Genomic DNA, 27362 nt, shown 5'->3' with positions numbered 1-27362 from the left:
ATGTTTTCTCCTTTTTTAATGCATGCACATGCATTCCTACTTTAAATTTGAAAATCTATAGTCATGGCAATAAACAGTAAGATTAGGTTAGATTAGGACTGAGAAAACCATCTTTTGCCATGGCTATATATAGAAAGGCTTTGGGTCAATTATCTTGTCTCGAACCAATCAACCTTATAGTTGTGAGTAAAAATCAGAAAGAGTGAATTACATTTATGTCTTTAGTTTTTAGAATAACATTTGGATAGAAATTTAACGAATACATTGCTGTGGCATAGAGAGATGTAGACTATACATATAGATCTGGGCATCTAAAGTTGATTTCTTATAAATTGCTGGGATGCTATATTGTCCAGAAAATATATTAGCAACTTCAATATTCAAAAAACTCAATCATAGTTTGAGTACTTAAATTTGGGTTTTGGATACCAAGTTGTTATTTTGAAAGAAAATATTGAATTAAAGAGAACTAAGATATATACAGTATTTTTCATAAAACTTCAGTAGACAAATTGTATGCCTGAGTGGATGGTGAAATTATATTAAAAGGAAAATTTAAAAGATTTATAGTAATCAAGTAGATCCAGAGAGAATCTGTACAATTACACAAGTGTCAACTCTACAACGAACCTGGCTGCAGACATTTGTTTCTAACTTGGATAAACGGATTTCTGATTAGCTCTTGTTGGTGAAAATAATTTATGATGTATGTATGCAGTACATTCTGATGTAAATTGAACAAACTAAAGTATGGATTTTTTTAATGTGGATTCCCCCCCCCAAATCCAGTGATTTATATGGATTTTAATAGAGTTTGATCATTTTCTTCCTCCTTCAATATGCCAGACTTCATTTGAAATTTTATGCTGAATAAATGTTTACTCTCCTATCCTTTAATTCTCAATCCTGGAGCATGGTCAGATTTGTCCTAAGTGTATATTAGAGGTTACACCATCTTTAATTGGTATGTTCTTTCATGGATTTTTGCAAAACAGATTATATCTCATCACATGCCAAAAGCTCTTACTGATTCAAAAATCTGCAGTTTAAATGGTCACTTTTACTTATTGTCTTACTACAATATTGGGGTTCATTTTCTATAAGCTAGGTCAATGAAGCAACAATTTAAACACAATAGTTTACTTTTGCTTCAGCAGTAGGTGAATTTTGATATTTTATAAACACATGGCTTTTTCTTTACTATTCCTTATTAATTACAAGCCTTAGGAAAATGCTTGATTTGAAGGAATATGATGTGTTTTGTCAGAGGAAGTAAATATTTAAACCAAGGCTGATGCTTCAAAGTGCCTTAGTAAGACCCAAGTTTAATTTGGCGGATTATTGGATCTTTCATTAGGCACCTATGTGATGACTGTCACTGCTATTGATGCTGATGATCCCAACGTTTTGAATGGAATGCTGAGATACAGAATCTTGTCACAAGCCCCAAGCACCCCTTCTTCAAATATGTTTACAATCAACAACGAAACAGGTGACATTATCACAGTTGCGGCAGGACTTGACAGAGAGGTGAGACAGGACTGGCATCACACATTTTAAATTTGTCTTAGATGAGTGGCTGATTCTGAATCTGTACTAGGAGGTTGAAAAACAAATAATTGATATTTCATTTCCCCCTCTCCCTCTCTCTGTCAGTGTAGATATAGATATTTTTAACATTTAGTTTCTTTCTGGCTTCTGCTTAAATCTTAGGACAAGCAAGTCATATGATGGGTTTGACTCCATTTTGGACCCTGTGATTCTCTGGAATCTCTCAGGATCTTGCATTGATTTTGTGTGCCCAAAATACAGTCCACCCTCCCCCTTTTGTGTGCACATATGGCAAATTAAAAAAATCATCTATAATAACTTTTAACAGATTTTAATAAACCTTTTAATCAGAAAAAACCACCCATACCTCTATAACAATCAGGACTGTCCTTCCAATAAATTAAGAAAAGATTACCTCCATAAATGAGATCAAGTTTACTATTTATCTCTTTTCTCCCCAGACATAAAAAATAATCTTCCGAAGAGAAAAAAATTGCATCTCATTACTGATTTTTTTCATTCATTCATCAATCAATTTGTATAGCTTCCCATATGAAACCAGTGACTCTGGGTGGTAAAAATCATAAAGTCAATTAAAATAATTGAAACATGATACAAGAAAGAAATACAAATAGCAGCAAAATATATTATAATCTGTTGTGCAAACATAACTAAGAAATAGAGTCCTTTATACATTCGGGAACTTATGCCTGGGCACACAGCCAGTCTGATAAGCCAACAGGTTCAGGGCCATCCTAACTCGGGAGGGAGGATGTTCCAGATTTAGAGTTTATGACAGGCATGTCTTTCAATCCCTGCCAGCTGATATTCCTTGGCTGATTGGACCTGCCCATCCTGCCAGACTGGATTGAAAAGGTAGAAGTAACTGGGAGAAAATAGTCCCTCAACTAACTTAAAGTCCATGAAGGGCTTTAAAAGGTGACAACCAACATCTTGAATTGCACCCAATTCTGGCAACCAGTGTAACCCATCAATATGATAGAATAATCAATTTAAATCTTGAAATGTAAAAGAGTTCTTTAAAAAAAACTTGGTTTTCCTTAAACTTAGATGCTCATTAGGGCATCTTTAAAAATGTTTCTCTGTACAGAAAACAAATTTGTTTTTTATGTTACTTTATGAAATGAAATACATAAGAGCATCATTCTAAAAAAACTGATTCTCCAGGAATTGCATTCTTCTTATAAATATATACCAAATTTAGCTATATCAAAAAAACTATTCAGGGCTGTAACATTTTAAGGCACCATCAAAAAAGCCCTATCTTTATTAGTTTTCTTCGTAGAAGATGGTGAACTTTATGCATTAATATCTCTATTTCAGTCTAAGAAATATTAGGATGCTTAATTTTTAAAATACTGAGGAAAATAATATTTCTTTTATAACTGATAATGTATCATATCAGATACATTACCAAGAAGTTGCAAGTAAATGCATCATAGGTAAAGGTAAAGGTTCCCCCGCACATGCGTGCTAGTCGTTTCCGACTCTAGGGGCCGTTTCAAATCATAAAATGTATTAATTATTTTCAAACAATTTAATTCCTGAAGTAAGAGAATTTCTCTTCTTAGGGAAGAATGTGTTCCTCTGTCTTTGGCTTCATTCCAACAATGCTTTAAGACCAGAGTTCCCCACCACTAAAGGCTCTTTTTTTTTAAACCAAAAAAGAAAGCTAGCTGTGCCATTTTAAAAGAAGAGCTATCTGGTTCCTAATGTTTAACATTAAAAAAAATAGTTTGGGACTAGTTTCTCTTATCCTTGCCTCCACTGGTTTCCATAGTGATGTGGAAAAGTTGTTGCCACCGTTACCCTCCAGTTCCCCTCACCACAAAGCCTTGGCATTTTGAATCATTTGCCAAGAATGTGCCTTCCTGTGCCTTCCCATGCTTAGTTCTTATGAGCCTTATTTTAAAAACAAATGATAACAAAGCCCAACCTACTTTAGTTTTGACTGTTGCACAGCATTTGTGTTTTTAAAATGATACTCCATATTTTCAAAAAGTGCTCTTCAGTTGATTATTGCCTGTATTAAAAAAGCTACTCTTAGATATAGTTTTCCCCAAATGCTACCAAATAAAGCAAGAAAACAACACTTGGAATTTAGGGTTGTTCATTCTTAATTATTACAAATCCAGTATCAGTTTAAGTGACATTAATAGAAATGAGCAATGTGATAAATTCACTGCATCATAAAAAAATCTCTTTATTGAATACTTGCTAACCCCTTGGAATGTTGGCTTTGTCTGTCATCTTGTGGTGGTGCTTTTTTTTTAGAAAGTACAACAGTATACATTAATAATTCAAGCTACAGATATGGAAGGAAATCCAACATACGGTCTTTCAAACACGGCAACTGCTGTCATCACAGTGACAGATATCAATGACAATCCCCCAGAGTTCACTGCCATGATTGTAAGTATGCAGTAAAGAAAAGGGATGTAGAATGTGAATACTTCTTACTTGCTTGCTTAGTAGACTAAATATGTTTCTGACTTATGAGAACTTCTGTTCCATATTTGCATCCTCTCTAAATCGATGGAATCAGGCTGTATTAGCTGTTCTGTGAATTTATCTGACTTCAATAAGATAGTATTAACCATTATTGCACTATAATATCGAATATATAAAAACAACATTACATATACAAATAGTCATTGAATTAAATGTATGTATTGTTTACTGAAGTAATTCTTTGTATATTAAATGCATGATTATTTTTTCCTGGCTCTACCAACTTTTTGTGATCGAGTGTGATTTTCAGTCTGAAAAATGACTATGGATCAATGAATTAGGATTATTTGCTACCTAAAGCTCCAAATAAGGAAATGATACCTAAATTATACTGTTTGCCTAATGAACAAAAACATATACTTGATTTTTTTTTGTTCTGTATCAAGAGTTTCAATCCATGATCCCTAGAATTGTAACCTTCCTTATCTGGGCAAGCTCAGGAAGGCTGGTTTACCTCATTAGAGTCAGAGAGGCATTAATTCCTTTAAAATATTAACTAATGTTCCCAAGGATAGTATTTCTGAATGAAGATAATAATTTAGAAACATGAAGGATCTTCAGTGCTTCAGCAGAGAAACAACATGATAATATTTCATGGATACTGAGCTGACATCTTGTACATAAGTATGTATGTATGCTTCATATTTTTAGTTCTATGGCGAAGTTCCTGAAAACAGAGTGGATGTTATAGTAGCTAATTTAACTGTGACAGATAAAGATCAACCACACACACCTGCTTGGAATGCAGTCTACAGAACGACAAGTGGTGATCCCACAGGCCGGTTTATCATTCGTACCGATCCAAATAGCAATGATGGGTTGGTAACTGTTGTGAAGGTATGTATTTGCCAAGTTAAGCATGAGCAGATGGCACATTGACTACTAAACTAGCTCCTGATGTTAAATGAGGAAAGCAAATTAAGGATAGATTTCTATAAATACCAATATTTTTCTAATGGCAAAATTTATCTATTCAAAGCCTCGGTATATGCATGTGATATTAGTCTACAATGGTTGTGTTTAAAGAACCTAGCTAATTTGTCCAAAGGAACTTATTCGACAGTATATCAAAATTAGAAGTTTCTGTGCAACTGATTTTAAAAATTGAAATACTAAATAGTCTAAATGACTTGATTTTTGACTTTCCTTTTCCAAATTGACTAAATAATATTTTCAAACTAAAAACAACTTCAACACTTCTGTACTTCTGTAAAATATATTTAATTTAATATTGTTAAGATGCAATTTTTTTCTGATTTGTATATGTAATTCAGAAAGGTAGTTTAGGATTATTTCTACATGAAAGAAAGTGGCCAAATTGAACTATCTCAAATCTACATATTAAGAAATCTGATGTGTTTCATGTTGCACATATTTTAATTTGCAACAAATGGACTACATCAAGGATTTTCAAAAATATTTTAGATCACAAAATCTATTACTTAAAAATTACAAAAACTCTAATCTAAAAATGTCATCCATGGCTCTTTTCACTGATTCACCATTTTTGTTGTATTCCAGAAAAATTGCTAATGTTTAACCTTGTATTCAAGTGAATTTTTTAATTTAATTTAAGTCAGGTGGCTAACAACTATTAAGAAATAGCCACATAGAAAAACACATAGCTAGCAGCCAATTGTGGCTAATCAACGATTAATATAACCATTTCACAGGCTCTGACAACCCAACTCCTGTACTTAAGCACACAACTATGTCTTTATAGCTTTGCAAATGTCTTGTATGATCAAGACCAATGTAATCCAGGGGATAATGTTGCAAAACCCACACTTCCTGGGTTTTCACAGGAAGACATTTCTTAACCAACAGGACCAGAAGTATGCCTGTCCTGCCAAATCTAATGGGAAAGGTAGAAGTATTTGGTGGAGAGGCAAATAACCCAGCTCAATGTGTGAAGAGTGTTCTGGGGACCACCTGCATCTTGAATTGAACCCTGAAACATACTAACAGCCAATTCCGTTCAAATAAGAGAGGTGTTACACTGACGAATGCTTATAACTGCTCACCACACCACATTTTTGAACCATCCACTGTTCCCAGAAGCTCTTCAGGAGTAATGGAATGGTAAAATACATTGCAGTAATCCACTTGAGAGTTGACTAAGCCATGATTGTGTGCAGAGTTCCTGATCTCGAAGCGTGCAATTGGTACACATTGTGAAATTATGCAAAAAAGCTGGCCTGTTCTTGAAAAGGAGGACCTTCAAATTGTGCACTGGTTCTACTTGAATAGTGCAGCCCAATCTGGATTAAGAGATGGAAAGTGCCAAGAACCAGAACCATGTAGTCTTGCTAGGGTTGAGTAGAAGCCTTTTCTTCCCCAAACTCCCAGTCTCCACACACCAAGAAACACCTTCAATATATCAGTTGGGTTAGAGTGGAAATATGTGATATATCTTCCCATATTGTTGGATGATCTCATTCATCAGCTGTAGATGTCATGGTACACTAGGTTTCCACATAACAGAATTTAAAAAATCTGAATTAGATCATGATATTTAATTTATAAATAGTTAAATTCTGATTGAGAACAGTAGGTTGGACTGCTACAGGTTTTTACTCTGTTGTTTTATGAATCTGACTTGACTTGCAGTTGTTAAAATTAATTGCATTATGTGTAACAAATTGTGTTATTTAGGATCAAACTATATGTGCAAGCAGCAGATCAATTTGTTTTAAAAACTCCCCAATGAATATAAATCTGCAGATACAAACATAATTTAAAAGAAAAGTAGTGGCAACTTATGGAGAATTGGATCAACTATGTGCAACCTGAACTTCCCATAGTCTCTTACTTCCTGGCTTTTTTTTCTCTATTTGGGATCACTGCTATTACCAAGCTTGCAATTGAAGTGAAAATGGAGCTTAAGAGATGGACTTCAAAGTAGTCTCATGATGTCTCATTATCGTTCTAAAATCATTGTCCTCAGTTTAAATATTATGTGCCAAACTTACATTTAAACAAACACCATATTTATGAAGATTGCCACATCACAAATATTCAGCACCTTAGAAGATTTTATGTTCATTACTTTAGTTTGCAGTAATAGATCCAGCCCTGAAGTGTAAAAGCAGCATTAATATGCAATGCCACAACTGTATTTGTAAGATATTCAGTTTATTCATATCTGATAATGATAGGGAGAGAAACAATCATTTATGCTGTCATTCTTCATGACATGTAATGGTTTCTCAGGCCAAGTTTCTTGTTTGGTAAATTAAAAATAATAGATATTATAAGATATTTTAATCGCTTTCAGTACATATACTGTACTTCATTTCCTTGCATGTAATGTTCCCAAGCACTCAAATCAAAGAGAAATCAAACAATAGTTTTAGTATTGTAGAATGTCTCTTATATTAGTATGAAAAGAGAGTCACTCTTGATATTTCTACATTATTTTGTTGGTATATTTCCAAAAGTATAATGTTTTTCATAAGAAATACATGATGATGTACTTTATATTCATGCATAAATAAACCTCTCAAGATTACAAACTAAAAAGGTATGAAATGGAAAACAAAACAGAAAAGCTAAAATTGAACTAAATCTCTGTAAAGAGGACGAAATGAAAGGCTCAAAAGCATAATCTATTTGAAGTAGCTCAGTTTGCTTCAAATTAAATCTTTTAGACCTGTCAGAGTACAAGCAAGAAAAATAGAAGGTAAAACTGAATAAATAAATGTGGAAGAATTTCCCAGAGAAGCACTAAGCCCTTATTAGCCCTAATACAGTGTAATGATTCCTGAAGGGGTTATATTTTATTTGATAACCAATCCCTCATTCCATGAAAACAGTACCTGAATTTGACAGAATAAACAACTAAATTGGAAATATGTTTGCAGTTTTTCAGCTTAGGATACTCTTTAATAATCTAAAAAAAATCATATAGGAATTGCCTTAATTACTATGAGATATTGGAAATCATATGGAAGAGAAAATTGCAGATATTAGGAATATCTTGATTTTCCCCCTCTTTTAAGCTATAGTACTTCCGGATATCAGACCCATGCTATGCCTTCAGCAAACGCTCCAGTGGTGTATGTATGTATGTATGTATACGTACGTATGTACGTACATATGTATACACATACATATTTTTTATATACACACACACACATCCCACAAAAATACCCTGTCTAATTTCAATTGTCAGCTTCTATTACTTGATTACACAGTGGTGATTATAGATCTGCAGGACCATTTCTGCAATTCCCGTTAACATATAAAATATGTGAGAATGGCATCCATTGGAGATATTTGATATAGGGAGCAAGTAGCAGAATATGCCTTGTGACCTCACAGTGAAACTGCTTATTTAGTTACTTAAGGCAGGGCTTTTCAACCTTTTCACCCATTGTACCACTTTTAGGATATGGCAACATCCAAGTACCACCAGTCGCCTAGTAAGGTGTCAAAAACTTGATGACCAAAAAAAGAGGAAAAAAGTAATGAAGTACAGGTAGTCCTCGACTTACAACAGTTTGCTTAGTGACTGTTCGAAATTACAATGGCACTGAAAAAAGTGTCCCCCAAGCCACAGCCGAGCAAGTCACCTGCCTGCCTGCCCAGCGGCGCTCCTCCTCCTGTCCAAAATTTTCATTGTTGTGAGCATTTCTGTTGAAAATTGGCAGCAGGGGTGGGGGGGGGGGGTTGGTTTTAATTCCCCCCCCCGTCTGCTGGGTGGTTGCAGCAGGTTTTGGTCACTTCACATGACCCTGGGACATTGTGACCATCATAAATAGGAATCAATTGCCAAGCATCTGAATGTAAATCACAAGACCCTGGAGATGCTGCAACATTCCAACTGATCGGCACTTCTGGGCTCAGCAGAAGTGCCAGGATCAGCGCCGAGCTCCAGCTGGAGCCTGGTGCTGATCCTGGCACTTCCGCTGAGCCCTGACAGCCCTGTAGCTCCAGCCATCTCTTGCTCAGGCTTGTGCAGTGCTGCCACCGGTTCAGCTGATTCCTCTCCCCGCTACCACTTTTCTAAGATGGTCGTGTACCACCTGCCAGGTGCCAATGTATCACAGGTGGTACCCGTACCACTGGTTGAAAAGCCCTGACTTAAGGGCAGAGTTTACATTGTAAAGTTATAATACATACTTAAACACTTTAGTTTCAGTAAAGATTAGTGGACCAAATTTAAAATTAATAATTTTGCCAGATCCATATTGAGCTGCTCTTACTCAACACATAATGATAATAGCAACTGTTCACAACCACTATAAATTCAATATAATAGTTTGTTATTTATCCCATACATAATACATAATAAAAATTGACCCTCAAAGAGTATCTAATACCAAATACTTTTGATACTAAACACTGAAATACAATAAAAATAATTTTATAAGTGCAAAATAGCAGTTATATAATTCAACCTTAAACAAATCAATTAACTTGTCATATTTAAGTAACAGAGGCCACAAGGGTGCTGTTAAAAATTCAAAACACATTAAAATTGTCCCAAAATTACAAAAAGTAGCATCCAACAAACATGTAATTTTCTAAATACACATTTAAAAAAATCTCCATATGTATATTCCAGCTGCCCTTTGAAAGATGCTGACTACTTGCAATATTTAAAGTACAATATATAAACAGCTTCATATGGAATGAAATAAATCTTTCTCAAACTAGAAAAAAATTCCAGAAGCTGTTGAAAACAACTGCAAATTAAAATAAATTAATAAGATCATAGAAAAATACATTAGAGACTATTCTAGTCTTTGCATGTTGTTCCAATTAACAGATCTCCATGGGTAGACCCTTGTAGACCATAATAGAAAAGCCTGAGAAGAACATGTTTGGGCTGTGAATATTCCCTGTTGAAATTATGCACATGTTTTTATGGCTGCATAGAACGTATTACAAAGCCATACTGATTTGCAGAATAAAATATACAAATCCAAGTTATTTTAAATTAACTGGACATTCAAATAATCATCAGAGTGGTGTCTCTGTAATGCAGTCAACTTTTGTCCAAACTAAAAATTATGAGCCCATCACTTACTTACTTGTAAAGTCAGTTTTCAAACAGCCTGCACAGACATTCTGTTTAAAAGACAGTTGAAATATTTATAGCCCACTTGTACTACATAAGACCCAACAGAACACTGAGGCACTTTTGAGTGTTTGTGCTATGGATCAAAAAGTGTCATACTCTTCAAAATAAAAATGAAATAATCTGAGTAAACCTTGAATTATTTAAAGTGGGACAGAATAGTAGTAAGTTTTGTTTGGTTTACTGATTGATTGATTATGTGTCATCTAGCATAGTATAGTCATTAAAAATGTAAGCTACTAGAGATCTGTTTCATGCAAGGGAGTTTGGAAGAGCCAGTTATAATAATAGCTCTAGAGGGTAAGAAGCAACCTCAAAAGTGAAGAGATTGTGTTTCTATAATAGTAATCACAAGGCTTTTACATATAGTTTGTTCCTTCAAGCTGCAGATCTAAGATTTTCAAGAATCTTTAAGCATTTCTGTAATATTACTTCTCTTATATGTTGATACATTGTACTTAATTTTTTTGTGTAGCCCATGACTAAAATAACTAATATTCTATTTTGCTTTTGCCAGCCTATTGATTTTGAGAGCAATAGGAAGTTTGTATTGACCGTAGCTGCAGAAAATCAAGTGCCTTTGGCAAAAGGAATACAGCATCCTCCTCAGTCAACAGCAACTGTATCCATTACAGTTATTGATGTAAATGAAAGCCCAACTTTTGTCCCAGTCACAAAGCTTATACGTCAGGAGGAAGGGATTCTTCCTGGGGCTGTTTTAACATCATTCACAGCTCAGGATCCAGATCGTTACATGCAACAGACTACTTTAAGGTAACATAACTGCCTACATCATTTGGTTGCCTATAAATAAATGACTCCTTCCTTTTTTCTTTTGCATGCAGGAATAATTGGAAAGTTGTTTAAAAAAGTATTCTTCATCTAAATCTCTATGATTTACAGATACGTTTTATGCATCTGCACATACAGTGTTCTAGAAGTTAGAATTGTCTGGTACAAGCAACAACTTTATGCCTTTCACATTAACACAGTTCTCGACAAATACTCTCAATTTGTTTTTGACTGAAATAGAATTAGTATCTTTATCCTTGAACTGATCATTCTTCTGGTTTATCAAAAAAAATCTTCTATTCTTCCCAAATTCTACCTGTCTGTGTTTTGTATTAATTGAGTTTCTGCAACTGTCATTCTCTTATTCTCAAAACTCTTTATTTTTCCCACAGCATTCCTTCAGGGTAGCTTCATATCAGAATTCCAATCTGTCATGGTCTGTTACCCTAAATTCTCTGTCTTGCCCTTAGTCATTTAGACCCACATTTGCTAAGTCTTCTTGCCAGTTGATCTGGAGAACTCTGTAGTATAAACATAACTTTCTTTCCTCACTTTTTGTAGGGACAAAATAATATTAAACCAGCCATTTCCTTTCTTTCCACCAATAATTTTGGCCTTCCATTTGAATCAAGAAATTGTCAATGTCCAACACTGTGGACTAGATCTGTTTTCTTAGAGCAGGGGTCTTCAAACTTGGCCCTTTTATGACTTTTATGATTTGTGGACTTCAACTTCTAGCTTGGCTGAGGATATCTGGGAGTTGAAATCCACAAGTCATAAAAGGGCCACGTTTGAAGATCCCTGTCTTAGAGTAATGCAGTCTTTGGAAAAATTGTCCTGCCTTTCGTCACCAAGCCCTCTTCCATTAGCGTGTCTGTCTGTCTTCCTATGCTACCTTTTAGCCGAGATTTTAGCTTCCTGTTTGTACCAAGTATGTGATTAAAGTGTTTTCCATTGAATCAGTCTGGTTTAAATTTTAAGGACTCTACAAATATTACTTGCAAAGTAGAATACCCAAAGCAAGTAAAAATTTTATTTCTTTTTAAATGATTCTTGCTTAGAATTGAATTAACAATGATAAAGATATTCCACTTCACAAATAATTTAATGAGACTACAGCAGATCATGCACTTTTTAATCATTGAGATTTACTTTTCATCAGTGTTGTAATTTGAATTTTGAACGGTTATGTAATGTTTACATGATAATGCTTTTAAATACTATATAGTTTTAAGCCTTTGTGTATGTCCAGGGATATCAAAAAGTATTATGTAAGTTTGAGTAATATATAGCAAATATATAAATATGAAAAATATATTCAATAATACAAATTATTTTGCTTATTACATAATTATTTTCCCTAGATAGCACCTTTTGCAAAACCCCAAGTCTGTCGTGTACAGTTTATTTTCTATGTGACCTTCCTGCTGATGATTTGTTTGACCAAATGCATCTAATGTTAATATAGTGCTTTATGTTAAATTTTTGCAGATATTCAAAACTTTCAGATCCAGCCAATTGGTTAAAGATTGATCCAATTAATGGTCAAATAACAACAACTAGTATTCTGGACAGAGAATCACCACATGTGAAACATAATATGTATAATGCTACTTTCCTTGCCACCGATAGTGGTATGTGATTAATTTCAAATGCCTATCATTTGTATGTTTGAGTGCTATGAATATCATCAGCAAAACAAGGATATGAAATACTGATATAAATGCTGTGTTAAAATTACAATAAATTATAAGAGAGATTCTCTGGGTATAGGTATTGTTATGGAGAAAGTAATACCTGAAAAGGAGTTACTTACTATTCTGTGACACCAATACTATTAGCAATTGGAAAGTAGAGAGCTAAGGGCCAGGATATCCTGGCATTTTCCATTGACCTGGATACCAAGGACTGTTGAGGTTGGATTTTTCCCATTAAAGAAAAAAAGTGTGACTAAGGGGGAATCAGCCCATTCCCATGTGTTTGCTAAGAAAGATGTTGCTGCTCCAGTGTTGATTTCCAGTTCAGTTCTTAAATCATGAACTTGAAAATAGGCACTTAGAAATTTTTGAATCATTGTAACTAGTTTACAAATGGGTTAAACAACCTAATTTATTCCTAACCTATTCCCAAAATATTATTTTAATGTGTAAAATCTTCCTAATGGAACTTTTGATTTTTATTATGTTCTTTGCCATTGTCTGTCTCTTATCTTTATATTATTTATCTAGGAGCATATGATTTCTATTGTTAAAGTTATTAAATAATCATAATTTTATGCTTAGCATCAAGGAGCTGTACATTAGGAAACCTAATTCGTTTTAGTTTTACCTCATTACAAAGTAGAGATACTAGAACATCTGGCAAACACCATGAGTCATTTTTTTTGTGAGAAAATTTCAGGTATAAAACAAAATATTCCTGACTAAGAATATGTTTTTAACTAAAGATGAAGGATTCTTAAATAATATATTACTCAACAGTGGTGAGATTTCAAAAGACCTGGAATCCTTAAAAAGAACTGTACAGCGTTTTCTTCAGAAGGAGGTGAAACAACTAAGATGGCTGCCATGGTTCTACAATCAAAGCTCTCACCTTTGTATATACATGAGATGTTGCATGCCAATTCCAAAGGGATACGCTGGAGCTTTGAATCCAATAGTGCTTTCTAATGCTTCACTTTTTAGACATTTCTATCCCAAATTACCAATTTCTACAGGCTGCTCTTGACACTTGTAAAACTTGCTCAATCTGAATGAAACAAAACCTCTTGATTCTTGAAACAATTTACAATTAAGTAATAAATCTATATAATTCTGTTAGAAACCCAAGCATACTTTTTCTGTATCTGCTTTGATACAGGTTGTTAATATAGTAACATCAGATAAATTTTTAAACTATAAAACAAAGTCATTCTAAAATTTCACAGCTTATGGCAACCTAATGAAATATATACCAGTGACATTCCCACTTGTTTCCATTTTGTAGTCAAAGTACTGTTACGTTGATGCTATTTTAAGGAAATGTTGTGATTTACTGTACAACTTGCATTGTGTTCAGCTCTGATGCAGAGATTCAAGCCTTATTCAGGCAATGTCACTAAGTTGGCATAGAAAAAAACCAATGTCTTTATTGTGGAAATACACATAAGCTTCAGAAAGTCAATTCAGTATGAAGATACTCTTCTACCTTCAGTCTGAATTGGAAGTTTTTTTCTTACACTTGAAAAACATTTTTCCATTGGACCAAGTCTGCTGCAATGGGTTTTGGGTTTTTTTGTCTTGGCTTCAGCTTGATTTTTATGTTCAGAAAAGAACTCTTTGTAGTCAGAAAAAGATGTTATTTAGCTTGTACATTTTTCTGTTAGTATGTTCTTGTATGTTCAATAAGTATAACAATCCTTTTTTAACAGAAAGTATACTTGTTTTATTTTGTGTTTGTGTCCTTAAAGGAATCCCACTAATGAGTGGGACTGGTACCCTTCAGATCTATCTGCTTGACATCAATGATAACGCTCCCCGAGTGGATCCTCAAGAAGCTACAACATGTGAAACACTACAGCCCAACGCAACAAATATCACAGCAATAGATGATGATATTGATCCAAATGCTGGACCATTTGCATTTGAGTTGCCAAATTCTCCTCCCAGTGTTAAGAAAAATTGGACTTTTATTCGCATTAGTGGTAATATACATTCCTTTTTATAACAAATTTTATGTGTTTGTTTTGTAACTAGTAGTAGTCTCTATTAATTTTTATTTCTAATATTTTAAAGTGATTGTAACAATACAATATTCAGCTGAATTAAACACAGTACTAGGGAACTCAGTTTTCCCAGTCTTGGGGTTTTTCTATTGAAGAAATTTGTTCATGGCATTAGATGATCTGATTCTAAGAGCTGGAATCAGCTTCTCATCGGTCTTTATATGCTATTGGAAGAAAATTCAAACTAACTTCACGTTTGATGAAGGCTTACCAATAAATAACTTAAGCTATTTCAGAAAGAGATTCTAAGCAGTTGTTCTCTGGTTACTTTGATTAATACCACATACCATATTTATCCAGGCTTCTTTTCTTTTTTCAGGTGACCGTGCCCAACTGGCTTTAAAGATCAGGTTCTTGGAGGCTGGAATATATGATGTTCCAATAATAATAACAGATTCTGGAAATCCTCCCAAGTCTAGCACTTCTATTCTGAAAGTGAAAGTTTGTCAGTGTGATTTAAATGGAGACTGTACAGATGCTGACAGGATTGTTGGTGCAGGACTAGGCACAGGTGCCATCATTGCAATTCTTCTCTGCATCATCATACTACTTGGTAAATCTTCTAACTATTTTAGCATGTTATTATATGTTATTATATGTTCTAAAAATGTTAAAAATTGATTTACCATGGTATAGATTCTTTATACATATATGGGCTGTTGACAATTGATTTGAGAATATATAATAGGCAATGTTCTTGCTAAAACATGTGACTTCTTATGGGTATATTCTGAAAATATCTTCAAAATTTTAGAGCAAGCATTCTAGATGGCATATGAATGTCTTTGGAAAGGGAATGGAGAGAGAGAGAAAGAGATTTTGTGTGTGTATGTGTGTGTGTGTGTGTGTGTGTGTGTGAGAGAGAGAGAGAGAGAGGGAGAGAGGGAGGGAGAGAGAGAGGGAGAGGAGAGAGAGAGAGAGAGAGAGAGAGAGAGAGAGAGAGAGAGAGAGAGAGAGAGAGAGAGAGAGAGAGAGACTGTTCCCTACATTTATCATCATTGCATCTTTGCATCTTCTGGTCTTTGTCTACTACCACAATGTTTCTTTGTTTGGCCAGTACCTCCCTATACATCTAAATCTGGAAGTCCCACAGTACCTTAGCCCTTATTATTCTCCATAACGTATGTGGAATCTCTCATCTGGACAGAAGTGTCTCGCCTAAACACTGTTCATATGTTTTTGTACACAGTGCCAGCTACTTGGTTGTGGTGTTCAGTGTATACTGTTACTACCTGTATCTTACAGACTGCCAGTACATTTTTTTTTTAAAAAAAATCCATTTATATCCCGCCCTTCTCCGAAGACTCAGGGCGGCTTACAATCTAAAGCACAAATCAATGTGCTTAGCAATAGCCTTCATTCTATGTATATTGGACTGTCTCAGAGGCCTCTCTGCAGTCTGTACCTTGGAATTTGTCTAGTCTGGTAAAGCCCTGCTTCTATGGATCGGGCTAGTGTCAGTTCTTGTGCTGCTATGATCAGTTCCTTAGTGCTGTCTTTTTGTCAATTGTTTTTCAGCCATTGATAGGATTTCCTAATGTCAGCCAGCAAGCTATCTGTCAATGATACATCCAATGCAAGATCTTGTCTTGCCATGGCTTGATCTTCCTTCCATGTCTTTTGTTGCCCCAGGCATTCTCTCAGCAGTTCATCTTTTGGTGCCATCGTGTGTGTGTGTGTGTGTGTGTGTGTGTGTGTGTGTGTGTGTGTGTGTCACACGCGTGTGGGGAGAAGAGAGAAGGAAGATTAGAGATAGAGAGATGAAAGAGAGAGAGATCTATAAATGCGTGCGCACACACACATACATGCGTACATACATACACACACAGAGAGAGAAATGTGTTTAAAAGTAACCCAGTAAACCAACAGCAGCAAACCTATATCATGCAATATAAATGCTTAGCAATTATCACATATTTATCTTCCATTTAAAAGCATAAAAGTTATTCTAAAATAACAATAGTAAACAAGATCTTTTGAATTATATGTTTCAAACCAGATAAAGAGACATGGTCTTTGTTACAAACAGTGGTTTAGCTTTCTGTATTGTTTCATCCTAACTCTCCCTACATGCCATTGATGTTCTGTTTTATACTTCATTACATAAAGAAATTAGAAAGCTAGTGTGACTGACCTCAAATTTATGTAATATGTGTTATGGCTGTGTTAAGCATTCATGACACATACGTAATTGGAGAATGTGATTTATGACAGTTAACTAAAGGAAAGGAACTATGCTTTAATATTATTGTGCTCAGGGGAGGGGAATCTAGATTTCTGAAGGTGTTCATTTCTTGTATTTTTAAAAAGTACAATATAAGAAGAAACAAATAAACCTCCCACTTTCTTCTGCATTTCATCTAGTTCTAGTTCTAATGTTTGTGGTTTGGATGAAACGCCGTGATAAAGAACGTCAGGCCAAGCAGTTACTTATAGATCCAGAAGATGATGTGAGAGACAATATTCTCAAATATGATGAAGAAGGTGGTGGAGAAGAAGATCAGGTAAGATTATGTGTTCATAATGAAATATTTATACTGTACTATACTGTATTGCATTGTACTGTAGTCATTATAAAACATCAAGCAAAAAAAAAACAGGAAACCATGCGTTCTAGTCCTGCCCTTAGACAAAGCTAGCTGGGTGACCTTAGACCAGTCTTAGCCCTTGGAAGGAGGCAGTGGCAAACCATTTCTGAAAAACCATATTTCTGAAAAATTTCTGAAAAATTGTGTCAAGAAAACTCCAGGGACTTCTCCAGGCAGTTTTCAAGAATCAGACATGATTGAACAAAAGAAAAAAATACATACATACATACATACATACATACATACATACATACATACATACATATCTATATCTATACACATATACATATACACATACACACACACACACACACATATATATATATATATATATATATATATATTGTGTGTGTGTGTGTGTGCGTGCGTATGAAGATTAATACCAGCAAAAAAACTGGCTGCCTTGACTTTAGACAGAATAATATTATATATATGTATGTATATATATGTGTATGTATGTATATGTGTGTGTGTGTGTATATATATATGTGTGTGTGTGTGTGTAAGTGTGTATATATATGTATGTGTATGTATATATATATATGTGTGTGTGTGTGTGTGTGTGTATAAGTGTATATATATGTATGTGTATATATATGTATGTGTGTGTGTGTGTGTGTGTGTATATATATATATATACACCTGCCAGCATCAAGTTCCCTTCGTCCAGTGCGCTCCCACAGGGAGGGTCTGCTCAGGGTGCCGCCGGTAAAAGATTGCCGGCGGATAACACCCAGGGAGAGGGCCTTTTCTGTGGGTGCGCCTGCCCTCTGGAACCAGCTGCCCGTAGAGTTCAGGACTGCCCCTGACCTACGCTCATTCCGCCGGGACCTGAAGACTTGGCTCTTTGAGCTCTCTGACCCAGGCTGAGAATCTTAACTGGGGTTTTATTTTCAGGGATAATTTAATCTTTTAATTCTCTTTTAACTTTGTATTTTATATTGATGTGATTTTAAAATGCCCTGTAAACCACCCTGAGTCCTACGGAAAAGGGCGGTACATAAATCTAATAAAATCTAAATCTAAAGTCAAGGCAGCCAGTTTTTTTGCTGGTATTAATCTTCATATACATGCCCCAGAGCCTACATTGTTGTAATGTATTGGTGTAGTAGATGTACAAAATCCAAACAGTTGGACTTTGGAAATTAACAAATGGAAATTTTGTCAGTGTACAGATTTTCTAAGTGCCATCCAAAATATTTTGATATAGCACCCAGATAAACCACTGGGACCACACAATCTGTTTATGGCACAATCTTTCAATTTTTCCTAAGAAAGTTACCTTTTGCAATTGAGTGAAGGCGATGCCAGCGGTGTTCAAATGATGCTGCAGTTCTTTTGGGATTGCACCCAAGGTACCTATTGACATTGGTACTACCATTGTTTTATTTTGCCACAGTTCTAATTATGTTTCCGTGTCTTTTATTTTGCTTTCTTCTCCAGTGTTGTCTCTTCTATTTTGTTGTTTTCAGGTACTGCCATGTCCACTATCCAGACTTTTTGTCTTTCTTATAGGCAGTTGTGAAGTCTGGGATGTTATGTGACAGGTGTCTGTCAGTTTGAAATCTGAAGACCCAGAGGACTTCACTTTCCTCATTTTCTACACTACATTTATATTCTGTCTATATGATAGTATTACAGCAGCTAACCAGATAGTCCACTGTTTCTTCTTTGCAGAGGCGGCATTTGCTGTCGCTGTCTTCTCAGTTCTGGCTTTGTACGCATTGTTCTTAAGGCTTGGTCTTGTGCAACCAGAATTAGCCCTCTGTCTTTCTTCAACTTTCAACCAGCCATTGCTAGATCTTGCTGTCCTCAGCTTTGCCTGCTATTTTTTTTTAATGTACTGTCCATGTAATACTTTGCCTTGCCATGTCTCTTTTCTCTTCTTCATTTGGTCTTTCTTGTCAGCCAATTTGCTTTCTACAGTACTCAGTAAGTCTTCCTAGTATACTAGCTTCAGTGTATCTTCTTCACTGTCCTTCAGATATTCTTCCAATGTCTTTTTTTTGTCTTCAACCATCTGATGTACTTGCAACATTTCACATCTACCTATTTTCCTCAGTAAGTAGAGACTATCAACATTTTTGCAAGGATGAAGGACATGATTCATAGTCATTTTCTTCCTATTCAAAGCTTTTAGTGCTGCTTGAATATAGTCCACTATTCCAATAGTGAATCTAATGGCTGGAATTGTCCAGGTGGTATTTCCTCCACTAAGTTTGATTCTAAGATCTTTTTCACTTTCTTGATGTATTCATTTCTAATCTCCTTATTGATTTCACTGTGCTTGATGTTGTAAGCCTGAAGGGTGCACTAGTATTTGTAGTATTTGTCCACACTATGAGATCTTTGGTGCTGTCTGAGCTTGGTTGTTTTCTTGCAGATGTTTCATTACAGAACTAGGTAACATCATCAGTACTAGCAGTGACGTTCAGAGACCACCAAGTATCCCACAGTTCAACCCTGAGTTATAGATTTTTCCTTATGTTCACCCTGACTCATGATGTTATTTCGATATGCCATTTTGCTTCCTTCAGTTTTCAGAATTGTCTCCTGTTGATGATAAGGGTGGTATATTTGTCCAGTCCAAATTCCATTGCAATAATTTGGTTGTGAAAACAGAGAGTCTTGAGGGAGCAGTTCTATTTCAGTTGGCCTTCGCCAGTACAGTTTAAGATCATTGATGTAAAGGAGGTGGGATAGCTTGGTAGTTTTGATGTTTGATAGCCATGGCTTGGCTTCTTCAATATTACTGACAGTGGATTCAGTGCAATGACAAAGAGTAGTGTTGATAGTGAGTGTCCTTGAAAAATTCCTGTCTTGATATTAACCTCCCCAGTCTATAATTATTGACCAACAACTGTTGTCTTCCTTTCTGCTATTACTCTTTGCACACCCCTTTGATGTTTCTACTGATTTCTGATATTGCCACACACTTGATTATCCAATCATATGGCAGGGGGTCAAATGCCTTCTTGTAATCAATACAAACTACACTCAGTTTGGTCTTCTTTCTCCTGCAGTTTTCCAAAAACTTGTCAGTTAGGAACTGATCTTTTTTTATGGTTTGTTGAACAGTCAGCTAGATCAGGGGTCCCCAACTCCAGTCTGTGGACCAGTACTGGTCCCAGCATACCAGCAACCGGGCTGCACAAACAAGCAAAGCCCCATCCACGAGATGCAGGCAGCACACAAAACCACGCCCCCTCTGGTCCGCGGAAAAACCTCTCTCCACGGAACCGGTCCATGGTGCCCAAAAGGTTGGGGACCTGTGAACTAGGTATTTAGATTAGATTTGGCAGATTTATCTACCTAGCAAGTCCTTCCCAAAAATCTGTGATATTATTATGTTTGTATAATCAGGATTGTTTCTCACATTTGTGCTTTTTATATTGTAGGTGTGAAAATCATGCCTGTAAATTGCCACAACTGCTTGTGTTTGAAAGCTGTCACTATGTGCATCAAAAGAGACTAATTCTTTTCTCTGTAGGGAAAAAATACAGGGCTTCTGATTACTTTGAATAGCTTTTCCCAACCTCCTTGTCAACATAATTTGATACTTTTTCAGGCAGACATAATCATCAAATAACAAAGTTGGCTGCAAAACACCTGGGATTACTAAACAGGAATAATAATTTCATTCTATTTTATACCCTTTACTAGTGCAATCAAAGACAAAAGTGTATGTTTGTAAGGATGATGCAGAGCCATCAAAACACAAGGGATGGCAGTCTTGGAGAATGTGACTACATTCAAACGATGTGTTTTGCCTTAATATTGATGCTTATGGTAGTGCTTGGCATAATGTAAGGTTCAGAATTTAAAAATTTATAGAGGAAGAGGTCAGTTTTTCTATTACTATGAGTAATTTAATAATGCTTTTATTGAATTATTTCTCACGTATTGGATGAAAGAGATTATCTAGACCCTTCTCAGTCATGGTTCAAACCTGGATATGGGCAGAAATGGCATTAGTCATGCTTTTGGATGGAATGGGAGAGTACATTCATCCTTTCGTTGCTTGATACTTGGATGGTGATCTCTCTCATTTTATATCATGTATCATGATATTATATCCTGGATTAACTCTGAAGACTGGATAGCATGGTATTGTGCTCTTGACTTTTTTTCGCCAGGGTAAATTCCAGTTGGCGATGATTGGGGAGGAGAGGCCCTACTCTCAGCCCTTAGGCGTCAGTATTTTTTTATCTCTCCTTTTTAACTTTTACATGAGACCACTGCTAATCCAGTACCATGATGTCTAGTTTTGCATATCTGCTACTAGAGAATTAAATAATGCTGTTGATGTCTTATCTCATTGTCTAGAGGCTGTGGATGTCTGAATGGGGAAAAATAGGTTTCAGCCAAACTTTGGCAATACTGAGTGGCTCTTGGGAATTGAGACCCTCTGGTTCTGGAATTGTTGCCTTCTTTGGTACTGGATGGGTTTATGCTGCCCAAACATATCCCTCAGGCAATCTGAGCATCTTCTTGGATACACAATTCCTGCTCAAGGAGCAACTGGCAGTCATGATTAGCATTCACGCAATTTTATATTGTGTACCAATAGCACCGATTCGTAGATCCTCCCATTTGTAGTATTTTAACGTGCTCTGTATGGGCTTTCCCTTGGTCATCCAAAATCTTCAACCGATGCAAAATATAACAGCATAGGATGTTATGTGTGTTCCTCATTGACACTCTTCTCCATGAGCTGTATTGATTACTAGTTTGTTTCCGGTCCAATGCCAGATAAATATAATAAATCAAATCAGATGCTGGTTTTGACTTTTAAAGTCCTACAGAGTATGGGACTGGGTTATTTGAGGTACTGCCTCTCTTCAATTACATCTTCCCATGCCGCAAGATCTAGTGGAGAGGGCATGCTGTGGCTTACATAAAATAGGTTTTTATGTAAAAAAATATGTTTTTTATTATGTTAGGCAAATGACCTTTTTGTAGTAAATTTTCAGCTGTAATGTTATAGACTGAAGAATTCTTGCCATGGGTTTTCTGTGCATGAATGAAAAATATAACATAAAATCCAGGTCTATTGATCTCAGGGCCAAATCAGATCAAATTTCTTTTTGTATTCAATTGGACAATAAACTGGATATTTGTTTTTGGGGGAAAACAAAATAAAAGATCAAATGTAGATTTAGAATTACAAATCACAAGTTCTTAATACAGGTATGTTTGTAAATAATAATCCACATAAATATGTTTAGATTTTAAAAAAGTAAGAAAGCTTTTAAAATTATATTTTTGTTCTTATAGCCTTAAATTATATATTTGTAGATTTTACTGCATATCAAATGGAAATATTTCAGAGTAGAGAGATTTTCACGTCTTTAAGTGAATTGAGGAAACAAATTATTAGCAGGAATCTTCCTGGGTTTATTATTCTACAAATGTCAAAACTGTTGAGGCATGAAACTTAACTAAGGATGTTTTTGAAATGCACATAAACATAAAAATCAAGCCAAATTGTTTTTCATGGTAGACCAAGATTGTTTTTGAAGCTGTAAAAATTCCTCTATTTTAACAACATATGAAGTTAAACTTTTTTTTCAAAACACGTAATCAAGTTCGTTAGTAACTTGGAACACCTGTCAAGACTTTTTTTAAAAAAAGAAAGTTTTGTATTTCAATTCTGTACATTAATTTGGAAGTAAATATTTTACTTCCAAACCAGAGAGTTTTTACCATAATTTTTACTTAGGGGGAACCAAGGCTGCAGGCATGTTACATGATGACAGGAACACAGAGCAATCTTTTAAAAAGCATTGCACGTTAAAAAGAAAGTGAAAATACTGACTGGCATGATGATGATCAAGAGTGGATCAAAATCAAATAATCCCCATGCATAATAGATTCTTAATAGAGATATTCTTAAACTTGCCCGTAATACATTTCCTGACTAGGAATCCGAAATTTGTTAATGAGGTACTGATTAAACGAGTGAGGATATGTCCAATCGAGTTTTATCTTAAAATCTGATGATTTTGTTTTCGTGTTTATAGAAACTCATTTTGTTTGGCAAATGTTCCGGTAAAATGGCTCTGATTTTTAATCCATACTCATATGTTCAGCTTGATAACAGTTGTTTTCTACAGAGCTGCACAATTTTTTTCAAAAGTAGATTTCTTCTACCACAGTTTACCCATTTTTCAAGTGGTATAACCTTAATACTTTCTTCATGGAAGATTCAGCTTTTAGGAGACAAATTAGAAAATACCATATTTTTCCATCTATAAGACGCACCATTGTATAAGACGCTCTGGCGTGCCAGTTTCTCGGTGCCGATCAGCTGAGCCAGCAAATCCGGACGTTCGGCCGGCCAATGATCTTGCCCCCTCCTGCTTCCCGTTAGTGGCAAGCCCACAGGGGCTTGACACCTGCACCAGGAGGCATGACAACCCACACAGGCATGCCCTGGGCTCCAGAGGTTGCCATTATGTTTCCGTGTATAAGACGCTGTACTTGTATTAAACGCACCTGAATCTTGAACAGGGTGTTTGGAGGAAAAAATAGCGTCTTATACACGGAAAAATACGGTAGTTCTTGTTGCATGAAGTCTTACATATCCTGGAGTCTGAAATGACCTCTGTGTTCAAGAGAGGTGGAAATTACTTAATGTGTGCTTCAGCTTTTCACACACAAGACATTATGCCCATCTCAAGTGTACAGCAGATCTAGTTACTAAAGCTGTGCGTTGGAAAGCAAAACTTCAAAAAGCATGGTAATGCAAGTAAAGTTCTGATAAGGTATCTTCTTAAAGGTAGAGTAAAAACAGGCAGGCAAATTTGGTTCCCCAGCCTCTCTCCTCTCTGTAGCTTTCCTTACACTTGCTAGTTGACATAACCGTGATTAAAATACTTGATTAAAGTATTACAGGTTTATCTGTCTGTCTGTCTATCTATTAAACTTGTATACCACCCATCTCACTGAAGGTGTTGCTGTTTGGAGGGTGGGGGATGGCAGCTGAAGTTGTTTGGAATGCTTGTATCACATAAGATAGGAATTAATCTCTGAGTCTAAAAGGAGACATTTCAGATTGTTCTCAAAATGGAATGTGGGGATTCCTACACCTTTTCAGAGGTCTGCAAATCAAATAAAGTAAATATTTTAAAATTTCTGGGTTTTAATTTCTAAATATTGATAAAAACCAGCAAACATATCGATCAAACCTCTTTGAAGTCCTCAATCATTTTTAAGAATATAAAACGATCTTGAGACTAAAGTATTTGAGAATCACTGATCCAGACCAGCTTTCTTGGATGAAAAAGCAGGATATAAATCAATATCTTACGTATCATTTACAGGACTATGATTTAAGTCAGCTCCAGCAACCTGACACTTTAGAACCAGATGCCATCAAACCTGTTGGAATAAGGCGGCTTGATGAAAGACCTATTCATGCAGAACCTCAATATCCAGTTAGATCAGCAGCTCCTCATCCTGGGGACATTGGAGACTTCATTAATGAGGTAAATTGAAAGCTGGAGAAGGAGGGAAAACATATGCCTACTAGGGCCAATTCTGAGCAGCATTTATATCTAAAGAATAATGATTTTTAAAGAATTGTTGATACAGTTACAATGATGGAGATATAAATATGGCTTTTACGTTCAAAAGCATTTAATTTATTTAAATGGGAAACAAATGAATCAATTAACCTTCCTGCATTGGTATTAGTCATACTAAGAAAATATTTGTAGCTAAGAATTGTAACACCAGCTGCCTGCAATTAGTGCAGGTTCGCATCCCACCAGGTTCAAGGTTGACTCAGCCTTCCATCCTTCCGAGGTAGGTAAAATGAGGACCCAGATTGTTGGGGGCAATAAGCTGACTTTGTAATAATGCCGCTTGGGGGGGTGGGCGGCGAAAGCCCTAATAAGCAGGCATATACATAGAATGAAGGCTATTGCTAAGCACATTTGATTTGTGCTTAGATTGTAAGCCGCCCTGAGTCTTCGGAGAAGGGCGGGATATAAATGGGATTAAAATAAAATAAAATAAAAACAAGAATTGAACTATGGAGTTCTTGGTGCTCTCTGAGCTTAGTTATTTCCTTGCAGATATTTCATAATAGCATCATTAGTGGTGATGTTACCTGGTGTGGAAATGAAACATCTGCAAAAAAAACCATTGAAGCTTAGAAAGCATCAAGCAGAATAAGTGGTCTCTGCATCTCTCGGAGGAGGGGGTAAGGGAGACATATTTGACATCACAAAGATGCTGCAACTTGTGGACTTTAAGCTTCATAATGCAAGAATGTACTTGAATCATCACAAATGCCATCAATTTGATAACACATGGTTTTATGAATGCACTGTATTTTAGTACAGTTCAATACCTGCTGAATTTTCAATAGATAGGGTTTTGGATCAATGAACTCTATTTGTCAATCAACAAATGAGGAATTGTATGAAGAAATTATGTCATGCTACTTTGTTTTTTTTTAACAACCTGGGGAGTGCTGCTTTTTGCAGCAATAACTATTGGCAGGCCAAATCAGGTCAGTTAATTTTTTTCTTTTCTGGAAACAATTATAAGTTAAAATATTATAGTTCTTCAAAATTAACTTAATTTTTAGACAACATTGTGAAATATTAATGTGTTCTTTTTTTCAGTGTTCTAGAAATTTTTATATCACGTATACACCAGCTATTTAGAACAAGAAAAGCACAAATTTTAACTTTCCCATAATGCAGATTTTGTAATACTATCTTTCAAGACTGGTTTTTCTAACAGTTTGCACATGAAGTGCCTTTTCTAGAACGTTGAATTTTTTTTATAGTTTTGTCCTATAAACTCAAATAGCATAAGAAATTGTACATCATCCAAAGCCATCAGTCGATACTGAACTACTATAAAGCACAGAATTGAAATGACAAATTGCACTGAGGGTTTTCTTTGGAATATTGCTAGGATTTTTGATAATTTATTCTTAGTCAATATCTTGAGAGTAAAAAGATTTAAAAAGTGTCCTCAATTCTCTCCAAAATTGTACTTTTTTTTAAAGTATGAAAGGAATTGACATGTATGTTTATGTGGACAGATGAAGCCTACTTCTTATTTGCATATAGTTCTTCCTTTTTGTTCTAGTCTCGTTTTCAAATTAAAAATTCAAGAGAGACAACAAGATTGCCATTTAACTCACAATGAATATTTTCATACCAGCTATTAATAATTTACAATGTGTTAAATAGTTAAAACTGTTGAACTAGAATGAAAGAGTGTTTTAACTGGTAGCCATTCATATTCACATGGCATTCTTTTACAGTTTTTATTTATTCTTGTTGCATAGACATAAAGTGTTCCAATCTCTTTAATGATTAGAAATTATATAGAGCGAGAGGCAGGAAGGATAAGCAAGTAATTATATCTCTCCTTACACTTAAATTATTCCTGGACCTGCTGCTAATCCAGACATTTTCTCATGGAGTAATCACTCAAGTTTGGATATACACAATTCATGTGAGAAATGATTGGGGTAGTGTTCTTATTTTCTTTCTTACAGTTTTCTCCTCCTGATTGTTTACAGGGACTAAAAGCTGCAGATAACGACCCTACAGCTCCTCCATATGACTCTCTTCTAGTCTTTGACTATGAGGGAAGTGGTTCCACCGCTGGATCTTTGAGCTCCCTCAACTCTTCAAGTAGTGGTGGCGAGCAAGACTATGATTATCTCAATGACTGGGGTCCACGTTTCAAGAAACTTGCTGATATGTACGGGGGAGGTGATGACTGAATGCCTTAGTGGCCAGCGTTGCATTTTGGACAAGTACAAACCTTTTCACTGGTATTCCCAACAAGCGTACAGAAGCTAGGCTTTAACTTTGTAGTCTACTAGCACAAGTGCTTGCAGAAGGCTTTGGCATAGGCTGCAAACCTATTTGGGCTCACTGGGAATATCAGTCATCCAATGCTGTTTGGAAAAAAAAAAGGAAAACAAACAATTGAGCTCAGTTACACTTGAATTTTACAGTACAGAAGCACTGGGATTTTATGTGCCTTTTTGTACCTTTTTCAGATTGGAATTAAT

The 27362-nt window shown here is 35.5% G+C and overlaps 1 protein-coding gene across 1 annotated transcript in view; it reads left to right on the top strand.

Moving 5' to 3' along the window:
* Positions 1-27068, top strand: part of CDH2 (cadherin 2) — a gene marked incomplete at both ends in the record, with an annotated part of 133879 nt that extends 106811 nt beyond the window's left edge. The window contains 10 exons of the mRNA XM_081322210.1: positions 1358-1530; positions 3847-3984; positions 4735-4920; positions 10686-10942; positions 12452-12594; positions 14409-14642; positions 15043-15276; positions 17088-17227; positions 24637-24801; positions 26862-27068. Coding sequence (XP_081178336.1) covers positions 1358-1530; positions 3847-3984; positions 4735-4920; positions 10686-10942; positions 12452-12594; positions 14409-14642; positions 15043-15276; positions 17088-17227; positions 24637-24801; positions 26862-27068 — 1877 coding nt within the window. The remainder of the gene's footprint in view (positions 1-1357; positions 1531-3846; positions 3985-4734; positions 4921-10685; positions 10943-12451; positions 12595-14408; positions 14643-15042; positions 15277-17087; positions 17228-24636; positions 24802-26861) is intronic.
* Between the last annotated feature and the right edge of the window lie 294 nt (positions 27069-27362).

Source organism: Vipera berus (assembly GCF_964194415.1).
Source record: "Vipera berus genome assembly, chromosome: 3".
Taxonomy (NCBI): Eukaryota; Metazoa; Chordata; class Lepidosauria; order Squamata; family Viperidae; genus Vipera; species Vipera berus.
The sequence above is the reverse complement of the archived record's forward strand: the minus strand, read 5'-3'. Positions and strand labels throughout refer to the sequence as shown.